Source organism: Phyllobates terribilis, unplaced genomic scaffold (assembly GCF_046119375.1).
Source record: "Phyllobates terribilis strain yellow unplaced genomic scaffold, ASM4611937v1 Scaffold_303__1_contigs__length_2303217, whole genome shotgun sequence".
Taxonomy (NCBI): domain Eukaryota; kingdom Metazoa; phylum Chordata; class Amphibia; order Anura; family Dendrobatidae; genus Phyllobates; species Phyllobates terribilis.
In genome coordinates this window covers 103329-118940 of record NW_027363063.1, presented here as the reverse complement: position 1 = coordinate 118940, position 15612 = coordinate 103329, and the positions used below count along the sequence as shown (strand labels likewise).

The window sequence follows — 15612 nt, the reverse complement described above, 5'->3', positions numbered from 1 at the left end:
GGCAGCATATAAACCCATTGTTCCTGTGTTCCCCAATGAAGCATCTGAGAAATAGGCTTTTGCGATAAAGGGCTAAATTATTATTTATTATTATAGCACCATTTATTCCATGGTGCTTTACATGTGAGAAAGGGGTATACATAGCAAAAACAATTACACTAATCCTGAACAAAACGTGACGGCGACTGGTACAGGAGGAGCGAGGACCCTGCCCGCGAGGGCTCACAGTCTACAGAGGATGGGTGAGGATACAGTAGGTGATGGTAGGGCTGGTCGTGCAGCGGTATGGTGGAGCGGTGGTTACTGCAGGTTGTAGGCTTGTCGGAAGAGGTGGGTCTTCAGGTTCATTTTGAGGGTTTCTACGGTAGGAGAGAGTCTGATATGTTGGGGTAGAGTTGGGGGGATGCACGGGAGCAATCTTGTATGCGATTGTGGGAAGAGGAGATAAGAGGGGAGTAGAGAAGAAGATCTTGTGAGGATCGGAGGTTGTGTGCGGGTATGTACCGGGAGACTAGGTCAGAGATATATGGAGGAGACAGGTTGTGAATGGCTTTGTATACTATGGTTAGGGTTTTGAACTGGAGTCTTTGGATAATGGGGAGCCAGTGAAGAGATTGACAGAGAAGAGAGGCTGGGGAATAGTGGGGGGGACAGGTGGATTAGTCAGGCTACAGAGTTTAGGATAGATTGGAGGGGTGCGAGAGTGTTGGAAGGGAGGCCACAGAGCAGGAGGTTGCAATAGTCGAGGCAGGAGATGATGAGGGCATCATCTCCCGCCTATACAGCCAGGAACAGCTGCTGGAAGCTGCAAATAACTTTCTTTGTTGAGGATCCTGTACAGAAGTCAGAGCTCAGTGAAATATAACAAAATCATCCTCATTTCATAGCCAAAGAGTAACTTGCCATACACTGGTAAAGAGCAGTACAGTACTTGTAGATTTACTTAGACCACCAGTCATACCGTAAGTAGACCACCAGTCATACCGTAATACAGAGCCCATTATTGGCCTGCACCAAGTTTGATGCACTGGTTTGTTAGTCACTGGCATTTCACTTGTTCAGTGCATATTATGATAGATTGAGTCTTTCAGACAGTTGTATGTGGCACAGTTTGGCACTGTGGCATTAATTGGATGAGATTTCAGGTTACAAAAGCCCATTGTAGTCTGATTATCCCTGGGGACACTGTACAGTACATGACTTACTTCTTTCTTCTCATTGAAAACTCTCTTTTCTAGATTGCTGCTACTTATGTAGCTAATTGTAATGGTGGTGTTCTTTTGGTCCAATATAAAGCACGTTGTGAATAGTCCATTAACCCTCTTGTTTTACAACGTGTTATTCAAAGATCATATGCTACATTTCACCATACATTTTGTTTCCCCTAGAGAGAAACTGCTGTCAAAACTGAACCATATAAAGAAACTATGAAAGGGAACCTGTCAGAACGGTTTTACATTATAGAAGTGGTGATATGGCCAATATAAAATAAGGTACAAGTACATTAACATCCCCAGTGCACTTCTGGCCTGATTTTACTCAAGACTTATACTATAAATTTCTTGTGACTGGCACATCGGATCTCTACAAAGATATCATTCTTTTTGGGATAAAAGTGCCCAAACATTCATATCACTACTTTCTTATGTAATAACGTACTGACTGATTCCTTCACATTTGCCCTCCTGTTAAAGGGGATCTGTCACCACATTTTAGTGATCTGACCTATTAATATGGGCATACAGGTTATAGACTGCTGAGGAGCGTGATACCTGTATGTCTCATATCAGATGCCTTGTTGTTGAGAAATTATCTTTTATCTCTTTATGTAAATTACGTCTTCCAGGCTCTGGGGAGGACACTGCCTGGAAGATATCCCTGCCTCGAGAGCTTCATTATCTGATATTTCTCTCCCCCTCTCGTCACTGTGTCTCTGTGACGTCAGGGGTTCGGCTGGGAATCCCGCGCCTGCACTTTCTGACTGCTGTCACTCCTCTTCACTGTTCCTTCTATGGGCATTTGCTTCACTTTTGTTCTGCGCATGCGCCAGAGCGTCACTGTGACCTCCGCTCCCAGTGTTCTCCGGCGGCCAGAAAAGTTACAAATAACATGCTTACTATGCAAGGCGGGAGGAAGGAAGTCAGGAGTGCACCTTCTCTGCATGCTGGAGAACACTGGGAGCCGAAGTTACAGTGACTCTCCGGCGTCTGCGCAGAACAAAAGTAAAGCTAAAGAGAAGGGCGGAACAGTGAAGAGGAGCAACGGCAGTCAGAATGCGCAGAAGCGGGACTTCTAACCACGCACCTGACATCACAGACACAATGGCGAGAGGTGAGGAGACATATATAGGATAATGAAGCAAGGAGACAGCGTTATCTTCAGGCAGTGTCCTCCCCATATCTTTGAAGAGATCAATTACATAAAGTGATAAAGATTTCTCAACAACAAGCCATCATCCATGAGGCATACAAGGATGACTAATTTCAGCAGTCTACAACCTGTATGCCCATGTTAATAGGTCAGATCGCTCAAATATGGGTACAGATTCCATTTAATTTTCACTTGATTAAGCTTTGGTTTTGGCAAAGTTGGCATGTAATTGTCATGTTTTGCCATATACTAGTTTCACACGATCATAATACAGGTGCAGTTCATGGCCTGACTGCAGGTTTAATGACCCGATTTAACAGGATCATCGGGATCTGTGGTTGGACCATTATTGGTGATCATAAAACAAAAAATGCACCTATCCCTTACCACAAAGAACATAGGCTACATTTGTATAAATTAGATTTTACTTATGGCCCTGATCTCTTATACTTGTGCTTTCATGCACTTAAAGGGGTTTTCCCATGAACAAAAGTTAATTTTATTCACTAGATCTTGGAATAAAAATAAGATCCACATTTGGATGTGTTAAAAAAATGTTCCTGTGCTGAGATAATCTTATAAATGTGCCCCTGCTGTGTACTGTGTAATGGATGTGTCTGACCTTACAGGGCCATGGTCTGATCATACCACAGCTCCTGGACAGGGGAGGAAGCAAAAGAGTATACAGACATTACAGGACGGGATCACAGCTGATTCTTTATTTCAGGTAAAACATTGCTTAAAAACAGGCAGTGAAATGTCTTACCTCACAAAATGAATCAGCTGTGATCCCCTGCTGTAATGTCTGTATACTCTTTAGCTCCCCCTCCTGCCCAAGGAAAGAAAGAAAAGTGGAGTCTTTTTATAAAAAAAAAAGATTATTGAATTAAAGCTGTGAGAAGTCATAGATGTATATACAGTAGTAATCCCCAAAAATTGTTATTTTTTGTGTTTTCTCCTTGATTCCTTAGTATTTCTATTTTGGAGTTCCCATCATGTGTTGTCCATGAGTTGCCTGAACTTACAGCTGAAAGCCTGGTAAGAGATCTGTAGCTGACAGCAACTTTACATTCATAGCCTTTTTCTTTTGCAAGATGAGCACCATCTTTTGTGCTTTTTTTCCTGACGTTTTATGGGTAAGGCCAGGGATACATGATGATCACAATGATGCTCTGCAACATAACACCTACTAACTGTAAATGGGGTCGCATTGCATCTAAAGAAACAGTGATCTGACTATCACAAAATGCAAGTTGAACGTGACTGCAATCTACCTGCAATCTATCGGCGGTTTGGCGTAGACTAAAAGTCAAGCAACCAAAGTTACAGTATAGTATAGCCTATGAGGGCTTACATAAACCTTTGCTAATTGTAAAGGCAGTATCCTCTATCCCTCTTGGTCTAATGACTGTTTTCTTACTTAGAGGGAAGATATCATAGGAAAATTGTATTATTATTTATTTTTATTTTAACATTTTTGCCAATATTTTTTTCATATCACAATCTTTTTAGTAAAAAGAAAGTAATCTTGCAGTTTGTATACTGGCCATTTGGGCTTTTTTAAACTTTAACTTCCTGTCGTTTCAGGAAAAAACACCTGCACATTAACTATAATGGTCAAACCCCAACCACCCTTTCTTTTGTATTGAAGCATCTAATGAGTGTGTGCAAAAGTCATTGTGAAGGGAGGGAGAGCAGGGACCGCTGTGATATCACCTATTGTGTTTGCGGGATCCTATGTTATCAGCTGTGTATAGAGGTGTCACCTGTCATTATAATCCCGCCTCTGATCATACCGAGCCTGCTGAAAAGTCTTTCTGAAACTACAGGAATTAGTCATCTAAAAAAGCCCCATGGGCTAGTGTATAAATTGCAAGATTGCTAATTTTTGTTTTTTTATAAAGATCATGAAATGGAAGAAAAAAATATATATCACATAAAAAACAGACTTTAAAAGTTAAACAACAGGTAATTTTGTGACGATGGCTTCCTATTAACTTTACTAGTAAGATATTCCCTGTAGGATAGATAAATAGATCTCTCTCTCTCCATCTAGATATATCTATATCTAATCTATCCATCTATAGATCTATCTCTACATAGAGAGAAAAACAGATATTTTGCTGCCACCAAGTGGCCATTTGCTGGTACTGCAATTCATACAATATGGATTCACCTGTGTATTTGCTTTAGGTGTGTCCTTTATTTTTATGCACTATCATAGGATCACATTTTATGATAATGGCTCCATTGCATATATAATTTGTTACTTTAGGGAATGATGTCTGGCTAGTTGTTTCTTTGTACATGGTATATTGATTAAGAAATATAGACCGTTAATCCTACTAGCTTGGGCAAGCAATGTTTGTGACATTGCAATTCATTACTTTTCAATCTCTGAAATAAAAGCAAATGTAAAAAGACCTTAGTACATTTTTGTAAAAGCAATTCACTGCATATGTTGAAAATATGTTAATAAGAAATCGTTACTTACTTTTTTTGTGTCCTAGTGTAAAAAAATATTGTAGGACTGTGACAAGGACATGAGAATAAGAACCATGTATTCTGTTTTGTTTCCATCATGCAGGAGTCTGGGGACAATAATCAGTTTTGCTGGAGAAATCTATTTTCCTGCATAAGGCTGCGTTCACACATTGCGTATTTCCCTGCGTTTTTTTACGCTGCGTATTTTCCTGCCTTTTTTACCTGCATTTTTTTAAGCAGGTAAAAAAAGCACCTCCATTCACACACTGCGTAAAAAAGCGCAGCAAAAAACGCAGTGTGAAAATGAAGGGTGACATGTGTAATGTCACACTTCATTTCAGTGTGACATGTGTACTGTCTGTGTCTGTGTGTCTATGTGTCGTGTGTGTGTCCCTAGCAGTGTATGTACAGACTATGGATACTCGCCTACCCGATGGATGAGAGACGCGTCTGCTCCGTCCCGCGCTTGCAGCATCTGCCGTGAAGCGATCAGCAGACTGTCAGCTGACCGGCTTGTAAATCAGCTGACCGACCGGTTACAAGCCGGTTAGCTAACAGCTGATCGCTTCACCGGCAGATGCTGGAAGCGCGGGATTGGAGCGGACCGGACCGGACGCCTCTCCCCTGACATCGGATAGGTGAGTATCCATCCTGCGCCTCCGTAAAAAAGCGATGGAATTACGCAGTGTGTGAACACCGCTGCGTAATTCCATCGCTTATAATGGGCACAATAGAGAGAAAGCGCAGGACGCAGCTGCGTAAAGAATTGACATGCCAATTCTTTACGCAGCTGCGCTTTCCCGCTGCGTAAAATTACACAGTGTCTGAACGGCAAAGTGAATTTCCCATTCACTTTGCTGGCAGACACAAAGCACATTGTGTATTTTCAAAAAGCGCGCGCAAAAAAGCGCGCGAAAATACGCAATGTGTGAACGCAGCCTTAATTTGCTGAGGGTCCTCAACAAGCTCACTAAATGGAAGCATTCCCGTACCATGGTGAGTGTGCAGCAGACACACGGCCCCCCGTCTGCAATCAGTACCAAAGAGGGCAGCAGCAAACATTGCATAACATAACAAGAAAACATTGAATATATGAATTTTAAACCACATTACTGCTACTTGTCCTTTATAACTTGGGCAACTTGTGTGTGCCCACAAGCCATGACAAGTCGTCCCTTTCTGTGATGAGACCCTACTTTTCCATATATACCTCTCTTGCCTCAAAAACCTACAAAATTAAAGGGAAGGTAGGATGTATATATTGCAGTCACCACAGCTTGCACCTGTTTACAATTCCTTTATTCTATTAGTCGGTATGGTCAGATTAGTTTTTTGTAGGAATCAACTTTCTCCTTTGTTGGCTGAGCACTCCTCCCATCCTTCATATTTTAATTATTTTTTTTTTCGTATGCAAAAACGGTTCATGTTTTATGGTATTTTTGATCTGATTTTCATCAGAGTTTGGTCAGAGTTTCATCAGTTTTTCTTGGATGAAGTAAAAAAATGAAGGTTTCTCAAGCTTTTCATAATAAACAGTCAGTGAAAAAGGGACCGCATACGGATGGTATCCTAGTGCTGTTTTTTTTTTCATGGACATATAGATTTGTGTTGACTAGTTTGATCTGACACTCGGATCAATATGGAACAAGTCTCCATGCTTTTGTACGAACAACTCAGTCATAGGAACACAAATCAGAAGTGAAATTCCCCATAGACTATAATACGTACAAGTGCTATCCATGAATAACACAAATAATTTTTCTCATATGAGTGCTGACTTGTGAAGGAGCCCTTACATTGTTTTTAATCAGTTCTGGATCCTATCGTCATTTTAAAGGCCTTGACCCAGGAGAAGCGAGTCTAATAGTTGGGGTCCCATCAAAGAGGTATGCCTTGATGTGGCTGGTGCGCATCCAATAGAATACTGGTGGCCTATCTGCTAAGGATAGAAGGAATAACTTAACTGTGTGTGTGTGTGTGTGTGTATATATATAGATAGATATAGATCTGTGTGATGGCACAGCTTTTCTTCTTAATGTTTCTTCCAGACATACAGTACAGACCAAAAGTTTGGACACACCTTCTCATTTAAAGATTGTTCTGTATTTTCATGACTTTGAAAATTGTACATTCACACTGAAGGCATCAAAACTATGAATTAACACATGTGGAATTATATACTTAACAAGAAAGTGTGAAACAACTGAAAATATGTCTTATATTCTAGGTTCTTCAAAGTAGCCACCTTTTGCTTTGATGACTGCTTTGCACACTCTTGGCATTCTCTTGATGAGCTTCAAGAGGTAGTCACCGGAAATGGTTTTCACTTCACAGGTGTGCCCTGTCAGGTTTAATAAGTGGGATTTCTTGCCTTATAAATGGGGTTGGGACCATCAGTTGTGTTGTGCAGAAGTCTGGTGGATACACAGCTGATAGTCCTACTGAATATACTGTTAGAATTTGTATTATTGCAAGAAAAAAGCAGCTAAGTAAAGAAAAACAAGTGGCCATCATTACTTTAAGAAATGAAGGTCAGTCAGTGTGAAAAATTGGGCAAACTTTGAAAGTGTCCCCAAGTGCAGTTGCAAAAATCATCAATCGCTACAAAGAAACTGGCTCACATGAGGACCGCCCCAGGAAAGGAAGACCAAGAGTCACCTCTGCTTCTGAGGATAAGTTTATCCGAGTCACCAGCCTCAGAAATCGCAGGTTAACAGCAGCTCAGATTAGAGACCAGGTCAATGCCACACAGAATTCTAGCAGCAGACACATCTCTTCAGCCTTCTTGGTAAAATAGCTGCTAGGAAACCACTGCTAAGGACAGGTGTGTCACCCTGGCCTGGATGCCACAAATATAATAAAGCTGTGTCTGAGAGCAAGGGGGAGGTTCTCTAGTCAGGGGAACATTAGCATGCAATACCTCCTGTCTCAGGCCAGTAGAGGGAGCAGGCTGCCCCTATAAAAGCTGGAACTGGGGGCAGGGTTAGAGAGAACTGGACGACCTGTCTCTGGATTGAGAGGTGTCCCAGAGGAGTGAGGGACAGTTGTATTGCACCCTAAGAGGACGTGTGGCAGTAGGAGAGCCACAAGCCAGGGACAAGAGGTGAAGGAAGCCTGTCCTGGCAGATAAAGAACCAAATTTACCAGACTTTGGCGTCTGAGGCTGTGAGGATTCCACGTCCTACAGCAGATAACCAGTCCACAGGGGACTGTACGTTCCTTGGCCTAAGAAGCCCGGAGGCTCCGCCACAGCAGAAAGGACCAGCAGAGCCGTGCCAGGCCGGGAGTAGAAAGGAACCCACGTTGCAAACCATACGGGCGAGAGGACACGGTGAGCTCGGGACCGTGGGCTGTTACCCTACCAGGAAGAGATAGCCAGAAGGAGCGCAGAGAGCATGGTAGGCCTACACTCTCACCCTGACCAGGGCCAATTTCCCGTTTGCTCTCAGACGTCCAGGCCCCCTTCTAGCCGGGCCTGTTTGTGGGTCAGTTCACCTGTTCTAGTAAAGACCCTGGACTGCAACCTGTTGTCTGTGTGCTCCTTGCTCCTCCAGCACTAACGGTACTGGGACGTCCTGTACCTTCACCCCCATCTTCCATTATACTGCCCTGGGTCCGCACTCTTCCCGTGGGGAGTCACGCTATCCCAGCTGCATACATCATCAGCCCCAGCGGTCTACCTGGCAGCGGCGGTCCGCACTGACCGCAATCCACGGGTGGCGTAGTCGGACACATCAACAGCGCGTCGCAGACTACCAATGGTCTGACCACCCTGAGCCATGGAACCGGGTTGCCACTACTACCCCCATCGTTTCCCGATTGCCCGGCTCCGAGTGCCCCACGGCCCAGGGGGCGAGTCAGCTTTGGGGTAGTCGGCAGGATAGTAACCAACCCGCCACAAACGGGTATTGCGTGCCTGAAAAATACTGTACACGTACCTGAAGAAGAGTTTTCCCGCCATCCGGAGCCGTTTCCCGCCATCTTCTGTCGGTTCCCGCCATCTTCAGCCATTTTCCCGCCATCGGACGCAATCTTCAGGACGCCGCGCGGGAAGAAGAGGGGCATGGACGTCCAAACCGCGCGAGACCCGAAGCTCCGCCCCACGCACCGACGCTGCGCAAGGTCCTGGAAGGGAGAGAGAGCGACACTGACGTCATCAGGACGCGACGCAAGGTCCTCGTCCGGAGCAGCATCAGCAGAGCCGCGGCCTACAGAAGAGGATCGTCGGAAGGTAGGCCACGCTTAACTAGGGGGGAGGAAGATGTCGGACACAGAGGCGCCCACTACCACCAGCGCAGCTGCAGCAGCGGTGATGCCATTTTCCCTGCCCTACATCCCTGGAGCGGCCTGGCTGCCTAAGTATTCAGGGGAGCCCCATGCCCTAACTGACTTTAAGGAAAGGCAACTGCAGTACAAGAAGGTACAGGAGAGTGTGGAGAAGAGCCTGGCCCAGGTGAGAGAGAGGCAAGAAAAACTCTTCAACCAACACGCCCCTGCTGGTCCCCTAGAACCTGGTGAGCAGGTCCTGAAGCGAAAGAGAAGGCTTCACAAGTTGGACGACCAGTGGGAAAGGGAACCCTACACCGTACTGCAGTCTGATCACGACAACCCGAAGGTGTGCGTGATCACCAAGGATGGAGGAGAAACCACTAGTACCGTCTCCAGAGACCACCTAAAAAGGTGCCCCAAGGAACTCCGTAGTGCAGAAGAGGATCAAAGTGATCTTGAACCCGCAGAGGACAAGGAAGAAATGATCAGCACCGTTCTCGGAGAGTTCCCCCAGTCCTGGACTCGAATAAACGATGCCATAGTGGTACCCGTCCAGCATTTCCCGCAACCGGCTCAGCAACAACCTACACCAGAGCCGGAAGGTGAAGAAGAGCAAGCAGCTCCAGAGGCAGAAGAGCCTGAACCAGCAGCCCAGGAGAGTCAACCCTCTGTTGACAGTGAGCCTGCCATGCCTGCGGTGAGCCAAAGGACCCGCAGACAGCTGCCTGCCCTACCTGTACACCCAGCTGGTAGCTGTACCCCTAACGCTAGTGGGGAAAGCCAGGTCGATCCACCACCAGACAGTGGGTTAAGGAGGTCAACCAGGAGCACAAAGGGTCAGATACCCGCTCGCTGGAGAATATAGGGTGCACTAAAATTGTAAATAACCATGTTGCCAAATGTTGAAATGTTTGCCAAGTTACCTGCATGATTATTAATAGTGTATTTCAGTTTCTTGCAGTTACCGTACGGACTCAAAGGTTATGGACTTTTAATAACCGGGACTTTGTATGGACTGCGTTCGGAGCCTGACCAAGGAATGAACTAAGACTGTAAAGGACTTGGGGTAGGACAGACCCCCACCTGGTTAAGGCTCCCCGTTGTATTGGTGATATGGACACCCGGTCACAGACCACACTGTGACCTTAAGAACTCAATCTGTGCGTCGTTTGTCTACTAATGTTTTATAGTCATGTATATTATCTTTGTTTACTGTTTAGTCCCGGAGTACTAAATTCTACTAGGGGGGAATGTGTCACCCTGGCCTGGATGCCACAAATATAATAAAGCTGTGTCTGAGAGCAAGGGGGAGGTTCTCTGGTCAGGGGAACATTAGCATGCAATACCTTCTGTCTCAGGCCAGTAGGGGGAGCAGGCTGCCCCTATAAAAGCTGGAACTGGGGGCAGGGTTAGAGAGAACTGGACGACCTGTCTCTGGATTGAGAGGTGTCCCAGAGCAGTGAGGGACAGTTGTATTGCACCCTAAGAGGACGGGTGGCAGTAGGAGAGCCACAAGCCAGGGACAAGAGGTGAAGGACGCCTGTCCTGGCAGATAAAGAACCAAATTTACCAGACTTTGGCGTCTGAGGCTGTGAGGATTCCACATCCTACAGCAGATAACCAGTCCGCAGGGGACTGTACGTTCCTTGGCCTAAGAAGCCCGGAGGCTCCGCCACAGCAGAAGGGACCAGCAGAGCCGTGCCAGGCCGGGAGTAGAAAGGAACCCACGTTGCAAACCATACGGGCGAGAGGACACAGTGAGCTCGGGACCGTGGGCTGTTACCCTACCAGGAGGAGATAGCCAGAAGGAGCGCAGAGAGCACGGTAGGCCTACACTCTCACCCTGACCAGGGCCAATTTCCCGTTTGCTCTCAGACGTCCAGGCCCCCTCCTAGCCGGGCCTGTTTGTGGGTCAGTTCACCTGTTCTAGTAAAGACCCTGGACTGCAACCTGTTGTCTGTGTGCTCCTTGCTCGTCCAGCACTAACGGTACTGGGACGTCCTGCACCATCACCCCCATCTTCCATTATACTGCCCTGGGGCCGCACTCTTCCCGTGGGGAGTCACGCTATCCCAGCTGCATACATCATTAGCCCCAGCGGTCTACCTGGCAGCGGCGGTCCGCACTGACCGCAATCCACGGGTGGCGTAGTCGGACACATCAACAGCGCGTCGCAGACTACCAATGGTCTGACCACCCTGAACCACGGAACCGGGTTGCCACTACTACCCCCATCGTTTCCCGATTGCCCGGCTCCGAGTGCTCCACGGCCCAGGGGGCGAGTCACAGGCAACAAGCAGAAGAGACTTGTTTGGGCTAAAGAACACAAGGAATGGACATTAGACCAGTGGAAATCTGTGCTTTGGTCTGATGAGTCCAAATTTGAGATCTTTGGTTCCAACCGCCGTGTCTTTGTGCGACGCAGAAAAGGTGAACGCATGGGCTCTACATGCCTGGTTCCCACCGTGAAGCATGGAGGAGGAGGTGTGATGATGTTGTGGTGCTTTGCTGGTGACACTGTTGGGGATTTATTCAAAATTGAAGGCATACTGAACCAGCATGGCTACCACAGCATCTTGCAGCGGCATGCTATTCCATACGGTTTGCGTTTAGTTGGACCGTCATTTATTTTTCAACAGGACAATGACCCCAAACACACCTCCAGGCTGTGTAAGAGCTATTTGACCAAGGAGGAGAGTGATTGCGTGCTACGCCAGATGACCTGGCCTCCACAGTCACCAGACCTGAACCCAATCGAGATGGTTTGTGGTGAGCTGGACCGCAGAGTGAAGGCAAAAGGGCCAACAAGTGCTAAGCATCTCTGGGAACTCCCTCAAGATTTTTGGAAGACCATTTACGGTGACTACCTCTTGAAGCTCATCAAGAGAATGCCAAGAGTGTGCAAAGCAGTCATCAAAGCAAAAGGTGGCTACTTTGAAGAACCTAGAATATAAGACATATTTTCAGTTGTTTCACACTTTTTTGTTAAGTATATAATTCCACATGTGTTAATTCATAGTTTTGATGCCTTCAGTGTGAATGTACAATTTTCAAAGTCATGAAAAAAAAGAAAAATCTTTAAATGAGAAGGTGTGTCCAAACTTTTGGTCTGTACTGTACATTCCATAGGCCAGGAGCAATATACCTTTATTTTTATGTTGACCTTTGAACTTGTGTTCTTCTTTGGTTGGTCAACACAGCCTATTGTTCTTATAAACCTGAATATTGATCACTAGAGTTGATATTTGGTAATTGATGAATGGCTGTTATCTACATCTTACATCCGCTCCTACAATCTATTGTCTGCCAGTTTTGCAATACGGCGACTCAGGGTTGTTGAACAATGGATGTTTGCTAGATATGTTCAATTCCATTGTAGGGTGTTTGCCAACATTGGGGGATGAGCTGTGGATACTCGAGCATTGTGAATTAATATCATGATCCCTGACCCTTGACCTGTGAGTCATGGCTTGAAAGGACAAATGTGAACTATAAAAAGGGGGTCTCTGCATCTGTTCTGAGAGACTCTACAGGATGTCAGCCTAAGGGACCACAACCCTGGCTGGAAAAATACAGAACAGATCCATTGAACATTGCTGAACTCTGTCCCAACCTGGATTCTTCAAATCGTCTCAATCAGGTCACTTGGCCACATATCTCACTACCCTAATCCTGGCGAGCCAGCGGAAGGGTGAGACTCTGTAATTTGCACCATCTTGTGTTTTGCTGGGACTGTTCTATATGTTATTAATTGTTGGTGGTTCAATAAATTATTACCACACTATTTACTATCACCCTGTGTTGTCTGAGTAGTGTTCTGCCCACAGTAAAAGAGAGCGGGTGTTCAGTGGTATAAGCCCTGGTCCATGCGATCTTTCTAAAGACAGCCGGGCCAGCGGACAAGAGCACCCACTGACCCATGTCTTCACAATATGGATATATATTAATATATATATAATACATGTTTCTCTCCATCTTTAGCCGTACTTTTTGTATCATGGTGGGAAGAAAGCACTATTTTCACAGACAAAAATCCTTTTAAAAATAACATTGAATTATATGTTAGATATTTGGACGATGTTTTACTAATATGGGTCGGAGAAGTGGAAAAAATCCCATATTTTTTTATCCTATATCAATGCTAATGATGTAAATTTAAAATTTACTTATACTGAACCGCAGGATAAAATCAGTTTTTTGGGTTTGTTTCTCATTAGGGAATGTTAAACAACAAAAGGTTAGATATCGCAACTATAGAAAACCTATTAGTGGGAACACTACACTTAGAGCAGACGGCTGCCATCCCGCACATACTGTGAATTCAATCCCCTATGGTGAATTAAATAGAATTTATAGGAATAGCTCTGATATCACACTATTCAATGAACAAGCCAATGTAGCAACATCTAGATTAATGGAAAGGGGGTATAAGAAAAGACATATTGCTTCAGCATTAAAAAAAAGTTTTTGTGAGACATACTCATTTAAACAGAGATGATGGTATTAATAACAGCCAGAAACCAATTACAACAAAATCAAATAATAAGGACAAAAAAAACATCTTCAGTACCCCATATAGCCGCCAATTTCAGGAAATAAAAAATATTCTAAACAGATATGTCCCTATATTATTCCAAGATCGGGACTTAATCCATTTTTCAGGATTTTATTTAGTATGTGTGCCGAGAAAAGGGAGATCATTAGGTGCTACTCTTTCCCCAAGTCTATACAGGCCACAAAAAAGTGATAAAAAAATCTGGCTAAGTTGTAAAGGTTTTTTTAAATGTGCATGTTCCAAATGTACGATGTGCCAATATACATTGCAAACTCAAAAAACTGATGCAGCCAATGATATAAAAAGATTTATTAATTGCAATACAAATTATGTTGTGTGTTTCATATATTGCAAAGAATGTAAAATAAAATAAATTGGCTGCACAATACGCAAATTAAAGAAAAGGATGGCAGAACATGTCACCAACCTCAAAAATAAAAACGCATCCTATTCAGGAGCATGCAAGCATTTTGTAGAGAGACATAAAGGGGAATTAAACAATTTTTCATTCTATGGGCTAGAAAAAGTGGATATTCCTATTAGAGGAGGGGATTGGAGGAAAAAACTCCTCCTAAGAGAATTATTTTTGATCATTAAACTTGAAACAAAATACCCCAACGTCATGAACCATAGGAATGATACTCTTTACCTAGATTAAATCTTAGGGATTTGAATGCAGGTTTTTTTTCCTCTCCTTCTGGTTTTCCTTGTGATTTAGCCTTGTGATTATGCTAATTATTCTTTAATGTGATTGATTGTTAACATATGTGTTTATTGATCAACGGTTGGTTACCATTTGTTTTTATACCATGTATCATAAGGAATCTGTATCTCAGAGAATAAGGGCTTTTTGCCAGAAACGCGTTGAGATGTATCCCCAACCTGTATGATCTTTTAAACTATTTTGTAATAAATTGAGGATTTTAATTATTTTTGGGACTCACCAAAATTATTTTCTTATATATTAAAATTAGTACACACAGCATACAATGCTCAGTTCATAGCTGATAGGCCACCAGTGTCCCCATCCCCCATCCATTAGACTAACGTCAGCTGAACCCTCTGATATCGACAGGTCCAGTTGACAAGTCTTGTGTGATTGTAGGCCCTGGACAGATGATTGTCAGGGAAGTTAAGGATCTGGCCATGGGCACCAGTGTCTGGTATTGACTCTGTTACAGAGAATACATGGGGGACTTGGTGGAGAAAGTGCTCCTGTGTGTGCGAGTGCCGGGTGAGATCGCTGCCAGTCTAACCATCGTTCAGCCAACAGCAATCTTGTGTATAGGGGGCTTAAGATTCCGGAGAGCCGTTTTAACTACATTTAAGCCATTTTGATGTATTCTTGAAATTGTGTTTTAGGACACCGATGTAGGGAAGATCTCCACAGTGGAAATAACAGTTTCATGGTAATTAAACATTAATTGCGGTTTTATGTTCTTGTCTTCTCTTATCAGATGTTGGTGGTATTTAAATCTGCCCCCATTCTAAAACGTGCTCTGAAGGTTAAGCAGGCAATGATGCAGTTATATGTGCTAAAACTTCTGAAGCTCCAGACAAAATACCTCGGACGACAGTGGAGAAAGAGCAACATGAAAACCATGTCAGCTATCTACCAAATGGTGCGCCACAGGATAAATGATGACTGGGCCTATGGCAATGGTAAGGAACTGGCGGCAACGTAAAATTCCACTGAGAATTCATTTAATTCCTTTCAGGTCCTTGATTTCTCTAGATAAAGCGCACGTGACAAATGTCCTTTTTCTTTCAGTACTGTAACCCCAGGGGCAAGCTCAGGATTTTTAAAGCGAGTTTTCCCAGTGTGTTGGTGTTTCAGAAAAAAAATTGCAAAATCCCCCCAATTACTCGGACTTTGCCAACTTTCTCCACAAATTACATCATAGATTTGTACTTGGGTTGGTATTGTGGTTAGT

At 44.2% G+C, this 15612-nt stretch overlaps 1 protein-coding gene across 1 annotated transcript in view; it reads left to right on the top strand.

The window, feature by feature from the left end:
* The window catches only part of LOC141220801 (striatin-interacting protein 2-like), a 61339-nt gene that overhangs the window by 28679 nt on the left and 17048 nt on the right, over positions 1-15612 (top strand). Inside the window, exons 4-6 of the mRNA XM_073666406.1 lie at positions 1389-1441; positions 3342-3408; positions 15136-15340. Coding sequence (XP_073522507.1) covers positions 1389-1441; positions 3342-3408; positions 15136-15340 — 325 coding nt within the window. The remainder of the gene's footprint in view (positions 1-1388; positions 1442-3341; positions 3409-15135; positions 15341-15612) is intronic.